The sequence below is a fragment of the Nicotiana tomentosiformis genome, chromosome 6, assembly GCF_000390325.3.
Source record: "Nicotiana tomentosiformis chromosome 6, ASM39032v3, whole genome shotgun sequence".
NCBI lineage: Eukaryota > Viridiplantae > Streptophyta > Magnoliopsida > Solanales > Solanaceae > Nicotiana > Nicotiana tomentosiformis.
In genome coordinates, this window is record NC_090817.1 from 35,338,671 (window position 1) to 35,351,995 (window position 13,325).

The 13,325-nt window shown below is 38.0% G+C and overlaps 1 protein-coding gene and 1 non-coding gene across 2 annotated transcripts; one reads left to right on the plus strand and one right to left on the minus strand.

The window, feature by feature from the left end:
• The first annotated feature begins 5,501 nt into the window (after nt 1-5,501).
• On the plus strand, nt 5,502-9,281 carry LOC104088618 (transcription termination factor MTERF9, chloroplastic). Its single transcript, XM_009593327.4, has 7 exons — nt 5,502-5,917; nt 6,930-7,008; nt 7,079-7,153; nt 7,244-7,257; nt 7,335-8,027; nt 8,362-8,791; nt 8,893-9,281. Exons 1-6 carry the CDS (start codon nt 5,648-5,650, stop codon nt 8,674-8,676), a joined length of 1,446 nt encoding a protein of 481 aa, XP_009591622.1. The 5' UTR covers nt 5,502-5,647; the 3' UTR covers nt 8,677-8,791; nt 8,893-9,281.
• A 2,653-nt stretch (nt 9,282-11,934) lies between these two features.
• Nucleotides 11,935-12,041, minus strand: LOC117274742 (small nucleolar RNA R71). The gene has a single exon (XR_004504925.1). It is a non-coding gene; the product is annotated as a small nucleolar RNA R71 (small nucleolar RNA).
• Between the last annotated feature and the right edge of the window lie 1,284 nt (nt 12,042-13,325).

Below are 13,325 nucleotides of genomic sequence, written 5' to 3' on the forward strand. Positions count from 1 at the left end.
ATCCAAAATTTCACTTCTAGGTTTTCTTCCCAAATCCCATAATTTCTACCAAATTTTATGTTAAACTCCATAAACAATCCATGTATTTAACTCACAATGAGTAGGAATCACATACCTTATGATATATGAAAAAAATGGTCTTCAAGAATCACCCCAAATCGCCCTACATGTGCTCCAAGAACTTAAAAGTGAAGAAATGAACTCAAAATCTCGAATATTTAATACACCTGAAAGGCCTCTTTCTTCGCGAGCATGGTTAAAAAATATTCCAGTATCATTTTCTTCATCGCGATCGCGGCCAAGAAGCCCCTCGACCGCGGTGTACAAATTATCTTTTCATCTTCACAGACATCCTTCGGTATAATGGCTATAACCTTTTGTACAAATTTTCAAATGACCAACGGTTTAATTTTCTGCAAACTAGATTCAAAGAGCTACAACTGTTATTTTTATATTATCTTTAAATTCCTTATAGATTGCAAGATATAAGCTCCCAAAGTTAGACCACTCACAGCAGAAATTCTTTCTACGTGATCACGACCCTACCTTCCGCGATCGCGATTCACAAGGCCTGGAATGCATTTTGCTCTTCGCGATCGTGACCCAGACTTCCACAGTCGCGATTCACACCCCTGACATCAGCTATCAGCATTTCAAAAATGCCTAAAAGTGGTCTGAAACCACCCCAAAACTCACCCGAGATCTGAGGAACTCCGTCCAATTATTCTAACATGTTTATATACCCTATGTAAACTTGTCCAATGGCTTGAAACGCCACGAATCGACGATCAAAATCTTCTCTTAACTTTCAAATATTAAAACTTCATGAACGCGCCCCAATCACACTTAGACATTCCAGATTGCGACCAAACTTCACACACAAGTTCCAATCAACTAAATGAACCTATCCAAGGTCCCGGAACACCACTCGGAGTCCGATAACCCCAAAGTATACTCTAAGTCAAACTTAGCTAATTCAAAACCTTCTAAAATGCAAACTTCCGATAATAAGCGCCAAATTACTACCAGGCCATCCGATACTCAACCCGAATATACGCCCAAGTCCTAAATCACCTTAAGAGCCTATAGGAACCTTCAAATTTTGATTCTGAGGGAGTTTACTCAAAAGTCAAATATTGGTCAATTCTTCCAACTTAAGGCTTCTAAGTTGAGAATTATTCTTCTAAATCAACTTCGAACTTCTCGAACTTCTCAAATATCAAAACCAACTACACACACAAGTCATAATACATAAAGGGAAGCTACTCAAGGTCTTAAACCATCTAACGGCATGCTAGAGATCAAAACGACCGATCGGGTCATTACATTCTCCCCCACTTAAACATACGTTCATCCTTGAACGTGCCAAGAACCGTTCCAAAATTGCCAAAACCACTGTATAACTCCTCGGGTACCTATATGTTCCATCATAATCCATATGAGCACATTAGCTCAATCCAGATGGAAGATCATTCCTGCTTCCTTAGCCTACAAGCCTTAGAACCAAATTCCAACATCCGAAATTCCTATAAGGTCCAGTTCTTGCATACTTACACCGTATCAATCTAACAAATATGTACCGAAACATGATCATACACCCATGATGTAGTCGCACAATGCACCGCATAATTCATTTGCCCATTGTAACATCCTCCAACCACAATAGTTGCAAATTTACGAACCTAATGCATGTAATATACCCATGACCCATAAGAATCCTATTCCAACCTCACAATTCTGCAATGATGATAGAGATGTGAAGAATCTCATAATATCCCATCAAAACAATAAATCATGGAGTTCCTCCGCACTATTGCTGCTTTCTGAATCGTTTAGTGACATTTTCCCTCCAACATACATTATACAAATACATTTGCGCTGATTTCAGGTCCAACAACATCGTCTCACCCAGTACAAGTTGCTCGGTCGACAAGCCACATCAAAACCGTCTAAAATATCATACGACATCATCAACGTGCCAACAAACCACAATTCGACTATGACCATTAAGGAAAAGCGAACCCGAGTACCGAACTATCCAGCCCGCGTAACGAATAAAATAGCCAAACAAATACTATGAACCTATCTCAAAGATGAGAAACTAAACACACAAAATAAGTATAAGGAACCGTACCCAACATCTCACTGTTGCGGTGTGCAACCCGATCCACACGTGATGCTGTTGCGGCGCACAACCCGATCCACACGTGATACTATTACGGCTCGCAACCCAATTTAAACATCATACTCATGGTAGCGTGCCACCCGATCCATACATAACAATCAATAAGGGAATACTCATTGATCCAAAATGCTCATATTCACTGGACACGCATATCAACTACAAGCACGCCAAGTGCATAAACATAACTTTGGGAAGACGAATAGCACCATGCACTACGAAGGCCAAGCACGACTAAGGTGCAATAAATAATTCAGCATCTCGAGAGTCATCTCGCTCATATAAAATCACAAGCTACACAGGATCACAACACGTGTGTGAATAATCAAGCCACCTCACAACCAACATGGCATAAAAGAGTAACACATGAAATAGATGAGGGCAGGAATAACATCCACCACGCTCGAAGGCTCATCCTTAAGCAATGCTATGCTGAATAAGTATATCTGATTTGGTGTAGAATATAAATTTACATTAGGTTTACCCACGGACCTCAAAGTCGATTCCGATCATACTAAAATAGGTCAATCACCTCCAAAGATCCATAATGACCCTATCCATGACACATACGATCAACCGTTAAATTCGGAACAAACTTCCACAGTTTGCAACAACAGGAATAGTGTGTTTCTCAGACATAAACCCTTCAATCAGCGACACTACCAGAATCTTCATACCTGATTTCAATCTCTACCAGTTAAATGATTGACACGTCACACTTACACAATCGTCTCGTGGGAGATACTCCCACAACCTTCCGCATCAGGTAGCAAAATCTACACATCCATGGCTACCAATCGTACTAAAATGTAATGCAAATCAAGAATCTGTAAATCAATACAGAATTCCTCTTCCACAGAACACCATTCTTAGGTGACAAAACAATAGCGCCAGCATACTCTGAACATCTGAAATCTTCCCTCCACTCCTCCGAGCTTGTGACATCCCTTTCTAATCTGAACCGCAACCTTGATCCTTCAACGCCTCTCTAGCACCTCAAACCAATGCCAAACGATCTGAAACTAGTCAAAGAACGTGCAAACCAATCAAAATATACTTAATGACTCGTAATTAAATCAACTAAAAACAATTCTCAACTCTACACGGAAAGTCAACAAAGTCAACCCCGAGCTCACATAAACGGATACTAAAAATTCTCGAAGATAAACATTACCCATAGCACCACGAACTCAAATACATAATTTTTTTTAAATTTCATATCCAATTTCATGGTCAAAATCCAAAAATACTACTTTTAGGGTTTCTTCCAAATTTCCATAATTTCTACTAATTTTTATGTTAAAATCCATATATAATTCATGTATTTAACTCACAATAAGAAGGAATTACTTACCTTATAATATATGGTGAAAATGGTCTTTAAGAATCACCCCAAATCTCCTTACATTTGCTCCAAGCACTTAAAAGTAAAAAAAAAATTTAAAATCCCAAAATCGAATGTTTAATACACCTGACATGCCTCCTTCTTCGCGATCGCGCCAAGAATTCCCATGATCGGGATGTACAAATTTTGTTTTTCTCTTCACAGACACCCTTATGTATAATAGCTATAACATTTTGTAAAAAATTTCAAATGATAAACAGTTTATTTTTCTGAAAATTAGATTCAAAGATCTACAACTTTCATATTTGGATCATCTCCAAATTTCTTATAGATTGTAAGATATAAGTTTCCGAAATCAAACCACTGTTAGTAGAAATTTCTTCTACGCAATCGCGACCCTACCTTCCACGATCGCGATTCTCAAGGCTTGGAATGCATTTTGCTCTTTGCCATCGCGGTCCATACCTCCGGATCGCGACTCACACCCCTAACATCAGTTATCAGCAGTTCAAAAGGCCTAAAGTGGTCCGAAACTACCCCAAAACTCACCCGAGATCCGAGGAACTCCGTTCAATCATTCTAACAAGTTTATATACCCTATGTAAACTTCTCCAAAGGCACGAAACGCCACGAATAACATCAAAATCACGAATCGATGATCAAAATTTTCTCTTAACTTTCAAACATTGAAACTTTGCCGAACGCATCTGAATCACACTTTAGATATTCCGGATTACGACCAAACTTCACACACAAGTTCCAATTAACTAAATGAACTTATCCAAGGTCCCGGAACACCGCCCGGAGTCTGATAATACCAAAGTCTACTCTAAGTCAAACTTAGCTAATTTAAAACCTTCTAAAATATAAACTTCCGATAATAAGCACCAAATCACTTCCGGACTATCCAATACTCAACCCGAACAAACGTCCAAGTCCTAAATTACCTTACGAACCTATAGGAACCTTCAAATCCCGATTCCGAGGTCATTTACTCAAAAGTCAAATATTGGTCAATTCTTCAAAATTAAGGCTTCCTATTTGAGAATTATTCTTCCAAATCAACTCTGAACTTCTCGAAAATCAAAACCATCTATACGCGCAAGTCATAATACATAAAGGAAAGCTACTCAAGGGCTCAAACCGCCGAACGACATGCTAAAACTCAAAACGAGCGGTCAGGTCGTTACATGTTATTGTCAGTTGAGACTATATACTTTGATTAGATTCTTGTGATATTATGACACTGGATTTTGGGCGTTAGTTAGATAGTTGTGTGGTCGTGTTTTGACTCTGTCTTGGATATTTGTATATCATAATGCTTTTTTGAGACTTGTTCCGCTTTCATATCTTTATCATATCTCTGTTAATAATTTAATAATTGAATTCTATTATTGTTTTTTAGTGTTGGCTTGCCTAGAAAGTGAGTTAGGCGCCATCACGAACTTTGGTGATTTTGGGTCGTAACAATGTATGATCGTCCTAGATTCATTTAGAAGCATTCATATAGATGCTACTTTGCGCACATCATTTTTATATATGAACATGGAGAATGAGTTATGTTTCGATTATCTTGTTTACGAAGTATGTTTATTCTACCTCTGGTTTGTATACATTGTTGTTATATATGTTTTTCTTGGATATTTTCGGTGACTTCATACTATTATGAACTGTTCAGGTTAAAAAGATGAGTATCACATTTTTGTTAAAACCTCGCCACTACTTCTTGAAGGTCAGACATTTCGTTTTCTTAATTTTCAAACACACAAACAAATAAAAGAAAAAAAAAATAGAGGTCATTTCCCTAATTCAAAACTTATGGGTCCTTTGGTTAAATCTTCTCTTGATTTCCCCTTTCCAATCAAAAGCAACGGAAAATAAGTGTAGTAAAAATTGAAGCGGGAAAAGTCACAGTCACTGCTCACTGGGGACAGTTGCGAGGAGTAAAGACTGTGAACAATTAGATGATATTCCGTGGACCATTCTCTTGTGCATTTTCTAAAGATAAGATGTACACAGTACCCTCCACACACATTTCATGTACTTCCAATCCCCTAATTTTAGGGTTTTAGAGTATATTCCTTTTATACTACTTACTTGTTTTCACTATCTTCAATAATATGGCAGCTCACACTTCCATTTTCCTCAAAATCAGTTTTCCCGGTACAGAACCTTCGCTATTCAATGCCCTAATTCGTAACAGAAGAAGTTTCTTCAGGTTTAGCAGAATCTTCGTTGTCTCTTCGCATACCAATCAGAAGATTCTCAAGCCCAATCGCAGGTCTAGGTTCGGCCAGCCAATTTCTCCTTATGACTCTGACTCCGATGCTGACGACGCTGACAGTTTTGAAAATGAAGAAGAGGAAAACGACGACGTTTTGACTTCTGATGTGAGCTTTTTCCTGGCAAAATCCTATCAATTTGCTGTCTTTAACTTGGTGTCTTATTATCTGTCTAACTCTTGGTAAGCCAAATAAAAGGAAGTAACAAAGAATTTTAGAGGGCTTTATTGCTGGCATACAGAACTTACAACTAATAGATGCTCATGTGTTTTATTTTACATAAACTTCTATTGGTTCTATAACTAATTAATAGTATGTTTATACATGTGTTTAATAAAATGTAGTAGAGAACTTCAATTGCAAGTTGATTATAATTTAAATTCATAGCAAGGTTTATGATAAAAATAGAAAAATAAATGTATATTAACCATAACCAATGAATATACTATGTGAGATTTTTATTGTTTATGTTAGTTTATGGTATTAAATTAATTATCCTTAAAGATAACACATTAATTGTTTAATATTGGATCCTATAGTTAAATTAACTAAACCTTGCGGGGTGAGTTCAACTTAGCACAGCAAAAGTAGTCAGGTAAATCTCTTGGGGAACTGGAATATAACTCTGCAATTTATTATGAGGTACAGCTAGCTTGTTGCTGAATGATATTTGCATAAATTTTAAATGCATAAATTTTAAATCACTTGGATTAAAAGAAATTAATTGCTGAATGAAAAAAAAAAACAAGAATTGGAACAGAGGGCAGCACATACTTTGGTTATTTAGTTGTATCTTTTTGCACAAAGATAACACTTTTATGCTATTGCAGCATAGACTTTACCTGCTTTATCTTCAATTTCACAATGATGGTTGTTTGGATTTTGTATCCTCAAATTGCTTGCTTGTTACAAACTGAGAAATTATGTCTTAATTTTATCTGTTCACATTAGAACACTGTTTAGACAACCCTGGTTGAGTTTTTTGGGGGTTTTATTCTTGGTTACTGATGCTACAGTCTCCTTCCCCTGCCCCTCCCCCTCCCCCTCCCGCTTTTCTTTCATTTGAGGAAACTTGATGCTTCTGCTTTTCCTGTTTTATTACCGTGTCTTAATCACCCAGGATGAATCTCGAGATGTTAGAGTTTCTGACCACAATAGGCAGCGCCAGAAGTTTCAGAATGCAGCACACATCAGACGAGGTATGTGTCCAGTTTTTTCATCTTAATGGTTGGGAAGGAACATAAATTACATGCTATGTGTGTGGTGCAGCCGGTCATCACCATTCAGAAAGAGGATCAGGTGCAAAGTTGGGACACCAGAGGCAAACTTCTGAGATTACCCAAGGCAAGTCGAGCAATAAAAATGATGAAAGTTCCCTAGAGTACGCTAAAATGCTTCAAGTAAACTGACTAAGCATAAATTTCTTGCATGCAGATTGCAGAGAAAAGGTATTAAATGTTAGCATGTCAAGCTCTAAATTTTGCTTCAACCATAAGCTGCGAAATCATGTCTTGTGGCATTGTAGGAGGCAAAGGGGAGCTTGGCTAAGGACAGATTTAGTCATCTAGCAGAGGAACTAGATCTGGATGAGAGATGGTTTCCACTTCTTGATTACCTAGGTACCTTTGGATTTAAGGACTCTCACTTCATCCAGATGTACGAAAGGCACATGCCTTCCCTTCAAATAAATAAAAGTTCTGCACAGGAAAGGTTGGAGTTCTTGTTGAGTGTTGGCGTCAAACATAAAGACATCAGGAAGATAATTTTGAGGCAGCCTCAGATTCTTGAGTATACTGTGGAAAACAACCTGAAATCCCATGTCACATTTTTGGCTAGTTTGGGAATCCCAGACTCAAGAATAGGGCATATAATTACTGCTACTCCATCCCTTTTTTCCTATAGTGTGGAAAATTCATTAAAACCCACAGTGACATACTTGCTTGAGGAGGTCGGTATCGAGAAGAATGACCTCGCTAAAGTTGTGCAGCTAAGCCCTCAAATTTTGGTGCAGCGGATTGAAACTTCATGGACAGCCCGCTACAATTTTCTAACTAGGGAATTGGGTGCACCCAGAGATAGTATTGTCAAAATGGTTAGGAAGCATCCTCAATTACTTCACTACAGCATTGAGGATGGATTGCTTCCCCGGATTAATTTTTTGAGGAGCATCGGAATGCGCAATTCAGAGATAGTGAAAGTACTGACTAGCATGACGCAGGTCAGATTTATTGCCTTCTGTAGTTTTTGCTTCACCTGTGAGTATGGTTGGGTTGTCTCACCAATTTAGAAAATGCTGCTCCGGCCATAATATTCTGCTTTAGAAATCACGGTTTTTACATCTATCTCCTATTTTGCATAATATTCTGCTCCTTCATAATAGATTTCCAAGTATAACAGGCTTTAGTTAAAAATAGTACTATTAGAAAAGGGGGTGACATTTCAGATGATTAGAGCTGCGCTAGCATGGAAGTCTTCAATATTCTGGAAGATTTCTCAGTCTTTTGATTTGTTAGATTATAGTGGACATATATTCACAATGACTGTACATGCAGGTATTTTCTCTATCACTTGAGGGGAATCTGAAACCTAAGTACATGTACTTGGTTAATGAACTTGGCAATGAAGTGCGATCATTGACTAAATATCCAACGTACCTAAGCTTGTCGCTGGATCAGAGAATTAGGCCACGCCATAGGTTTTTGGTTTCTCTAAAGAGGGCTCCAAAGGGACCTTTTCCATTGAGTTCACTGGTCCCAACTGATGAATGTTTTTGTCAGCAGTGGGCAGGGACTAGCTTGGACAAATATCTTGATTTTCGGCAGAGATTGCTTCTAAAAGAACTTGCCAGAAAATATGAAAGACGATAATGTGTTTGAGCTCACTGGTAGCAGAGCTTCTGTCCTGTGACTTATTATAAGGCTAATTTTGTGAAAGGATTTTGAAGCACCTAGACGAAAATTAAAGATCAATACACATACCCAGGTAAGCAAGCATCTGTATTTATGCTGTTCAAACACTTTCTTTTTTCTTAACTTGATACTGAATAATCTTCTATATCTTTTAATCCTTATAATTCATGACAGGAACCAGGTCATTTTCTTCTTTACACAGTTCAGGCATACTGTTTCAGCAGTTGAAGTGTGACTATTGCTCTACCTTGAGGTTTGAAGTCAAATTGCACGAACACAACCATATATTTTTAAGGTGAAGCGTGTGTTTTTTTATAAATTTTTTGGGAATTTAATTGTAAGTGTAATTATATATGGATACAGTGGTATATTGTGAAATACTGCACAGAATTTTGACATCATCCGCTGGCTGTGCCCTTCAGGCTTTTGTAATCTGGGGCCATTTTACTAGACTTTTATACCTTGCTGCAAATTTTCACAATGCAGTTTTGGTTATTGGGATTGATTTGTTATCTAGTTCTCTATTACATTTGAAAATAAATTTGTTTTGATGTGGTGCATAATATGAGTGCAAAAGTTGTAAAATGACATTCGGTTAGTTGGTTTGAGTTCATACTCTAAATCAAGTCATACAAAGTTGTATTTGAGTTCATACTGAAATTAGGTAATTTGACCATCGTACTCTAAATCAAGTCATACAAAGTGAAATGGAAGGAGTACTTTTAATTTCCGAGATGTATACTTTTGGATTCACATTGGACATTTTTATGGTTGCTTAAATAAATAAAGAATTTAGTTTGAAAATTCAGAAATAATACTAATGTTCATGGAATAACAATAAGAAATTACTCTGTTTCATCTATTTGCAGTCGTTGAATCAAATAAATAGTATATTAAATATATTGTAACATGTTTTCCTTTGGTTTTAGCAGTTAGGTGGCAGACCCTTATAAAAGTTAAGTGTAAATAGAAAGAATAGATTATGCAACTTCAGTTTTGTATTTAGCGCGTACCAGGAGAAATCGATTTCCACCCGCAACCGCTAGAATTTGAAAATTTTCCATTTCAACCCACCCCGCCTCGCATAAGCCTGAACCCACCCTGCACCGTATAGGCCTAAACCCGCCCCGCCCCATTGTCATCCCTACCAATATTATTTGAAGTATTCGATTGTAAAGGAAGTTGCTGCTCATCTGCTTGCAAATAACCAGTCCAAGTTAAGCAAAAAAACTGTTTTTGCTGTGCCACCACTTTTTGTAATGCAACAGCTAGCTTATGATCAGGAGCAAGACCTCTTTTTGTTAAATATCTAGAAGAAAATGTTTGTAATATACTTGCTAGTTTGGGAAATTAATGTATTCTAAGCGACACACCAATGGTTTGTAATAGTTTGGAACATCTTTAGTAATAATTTAACTATATTTAATTTTCAAAAAGAAAAAAGTTATCCTCTAAAAAATCATTGGGGGAAAAGATATTTAAGATCTATTTCTGTTAATGCGTTAGAAGATAAGTGAATGATATTTGGCTTAAAGTAAGTGTATTTATATGCATGTCGCTTCGCATTTTACTCATATTTTGTGGAAATTGTACGTGTACTGTAATGATATATGCTAATTCATGGTATTTTTATGTGTAGGAGTCACCCGGACGCAATATGGGACGAAAGTGCACGAATTGAAGCAAAAATAGAACAAACGAAGAAAACCGCCCAGGCTAGTGCCTAGGCCAGTGTGTCGCGCTGCTTGGGGTGCTACAACCAGACGCGAAATTTTTTAGTGCACAGCCCAGCACAGGGCCAGTGCGTCGCGTTGCCCTGGACACTGGGTGGCAGGAACTTTTCCCACTTAGTTCGGGACAAGGTTTTTCTGCCCTACACGCCCCCAACTCGTATAAAAAGAAGTTTAAACTTTTTTTTTTTTTGTATTTTCAACAATTCAACACTTGTGAAATTGTTTAACATTATCATGAGTAGCTAAGACCCATTAGTTCTGGGGTTGTTATTTAGCCATAAATATTGTTGTTCGAAATTGACTTTTTCTTAATTATAATTCGCTACTACATGGTTGTTTCTTCAATTCTGTGTTTAATTTCTTGATTGTCTGGCCGGCGATCAAGCTCTATTAACTATCTGAGTTATGCTTGGGAAAGATACATTTAGGTTAGAGAAGAATCGAATAGGGCATGATCTTAACTCAAAGTTGGGGGCGGATTTGTGGCTAGGATAGGAATATACCTAATCACCATGCTTAATTTAATATCGTGATCTTAATGTGTTCTTGATAGATTGATTTCATAGGAATATAGGCGTTAATCTATTTTGAATAGGCGAGTAGTAATTCGGGAGAATACTACGAGAATACTTACTCGATTAATTAGCAACCATAAGCGAATTGTATAAAAAAGGAGAGTTAATTAGCTAGAATACAATAGGATTGGTGAATCGATCACAACCCTGAAATATTTATCTCTACTGAATTCTCAACAACCATTTTCTGCTTGCTAAATTAATTAATTGTTACATTCACTGCTTAGTTATAATCACACAATTCAACTTTGATTGACTCGATTGGATAACAATTTGAGTGAAATTAGTAGGTAGTTAATACAAGTCTATGTGGGTTCGACACTCTATTCATCATTATATTACTTGTTGACCACGTATACTTTCTTATTAGTTGCTATGCTCTCAAGAACTTTGTTTAAATGCGAAGGGTCAGCAGTCAAGATAGACTTCAAGTCTTTGACATCGAACCTGAGAGAACATTTCACAGAAGGTTGAGGGAAGCAAGGGACACATATAATTTTCAGGGATTTGTTCAATTACCTGTGGAGATGGCAGACGAGCAACATATGGGGATCTGGGAGGTGGTGATGACTAGCATTGCTAATGTCACCTCTAGCATCGTGAAGCCCAGAATCATTGCGCACTTTGAGCTGAAATAGAGCATGATCCAGCTGCTACATGAAAATGGGCAATTTATGGGTCTACCGCACAAGGATCCACAACAACACATTCTGAACTTCTTGGAGACCAGTAATACTTATATCACTAATGGAGTCACTCCGGACTAAGTGAGGCTCACACTGTGTCCTTTCTCTCTGTTGGCTGAGGCGAAGAGATGGTTGAAGGAAGAACCTGCTAACTCAATTACATTATGGAATGATCTGGCTCAAAAATATTTGGCACGGTTCTTCCCTTCAGAAAAAAATGCAAAGATCAGAAGTGAGATAGTCACCTTCAAAAAGAAGGAGGGCGAGTCCATATACTTAGCTTGGGAGAAGTTCAAGGGGCTGCTTCGGGATTGTCCTCATCATAACCAAATTAATGAAGGGTTGGCTCATACCTTCATAGAGGGCTTACACCCAGAGACTAAGATCGTGGTAGATGTTGCAGCAGGTGGTCAAGTGTTGGAGAAAAGCTTTGATGAGATTTATGCACTGTTGAACATATTCTCCAAAAGTAATCCTGACTAGCAAGGAGAAACGGGCAGACACACATTCCATAAAACTGTAGGGGTCCTTGAGTTAGATGTTATTTCTGCACTATCAGCGCAGGTTTCCATATTAGCCAATTAGTTCAACAAGATGGCCATGGTTCTCAATAAGCAACAAGTTCAGCCAGTGCAATAGGTTCAGGCATTTTGTGAAGTTTGGGAGAGGGTCACACGAGTGATCTATGCCCCGCAATATGTATGTTTTGTGGGTAATGAAAATTGGAGCCAGGAAAATCAATATGGGAACACCTACAATCCAAACTGGAGGAACCACCCTAATCTTTTTTGGGGTGGGAATCAAGGTACTCAGAATCAGTACAGGCCACAAGCTCCCCAACAACAATTTTACCCACCACAAGCAGATCTACCTGCAAATCTGATGGGTAACATTAAGGAGATGCTCAAGAAGATTATGGCTGATAATCAGAATCAAGCTACTGCTCTCCGAAATTTAGAGTGACAGATAGGGCAACTTGCCAGTGCCCAGAACACCAGACCCGCGGGAGCACTGCCTAGCGGCACTGAGACTAATCCTAAGGCTCCTATTAATATTGTGTCTCTGAGGAATGGGAGAGAACTAGTAGAAGTCCCATCGAAGAAGAGAAAACAAGTAACCTTTAATGAAAAACATGCTACTGTAGAAGTTGAATAAGGAATTGAAGAAGAGTCAGAGAAGCCAGTTGAGGAAGTTGTGGCAAAGCAACCACAATCCATAGTTGCCAAGCCACCACCTCCGTTCCTGCAAAGATTGTAGAATTGAAGGATAATGCATCATACAAGAAGTTCCTTGATATTTTGAAGCAGGGGCAAATTAACATTCCGTTGGTAGGCATCTTTCAGGAAGTGCCCAAATATACAAAATATATTAAGGACATAGTGGCAAATAAGAGAAGGTTAGCCGAGTTCAAGACTGTGGCACTCACAAAAGAATGTAGTTCAAGAATTCAAAGCAAGCTACCTTAGAATTTGAAGGATCCAGGTAGTTTTACTATCCGAATTTTGATTGGTAAGCACACAGTCGGACGAGCCTAGTGTAATCTTGGAGCAAGCATCAATTTAATGCCACTATCTATGTTTAAGAAATTAGGGCCAGGTGAGAAGCGACCGACT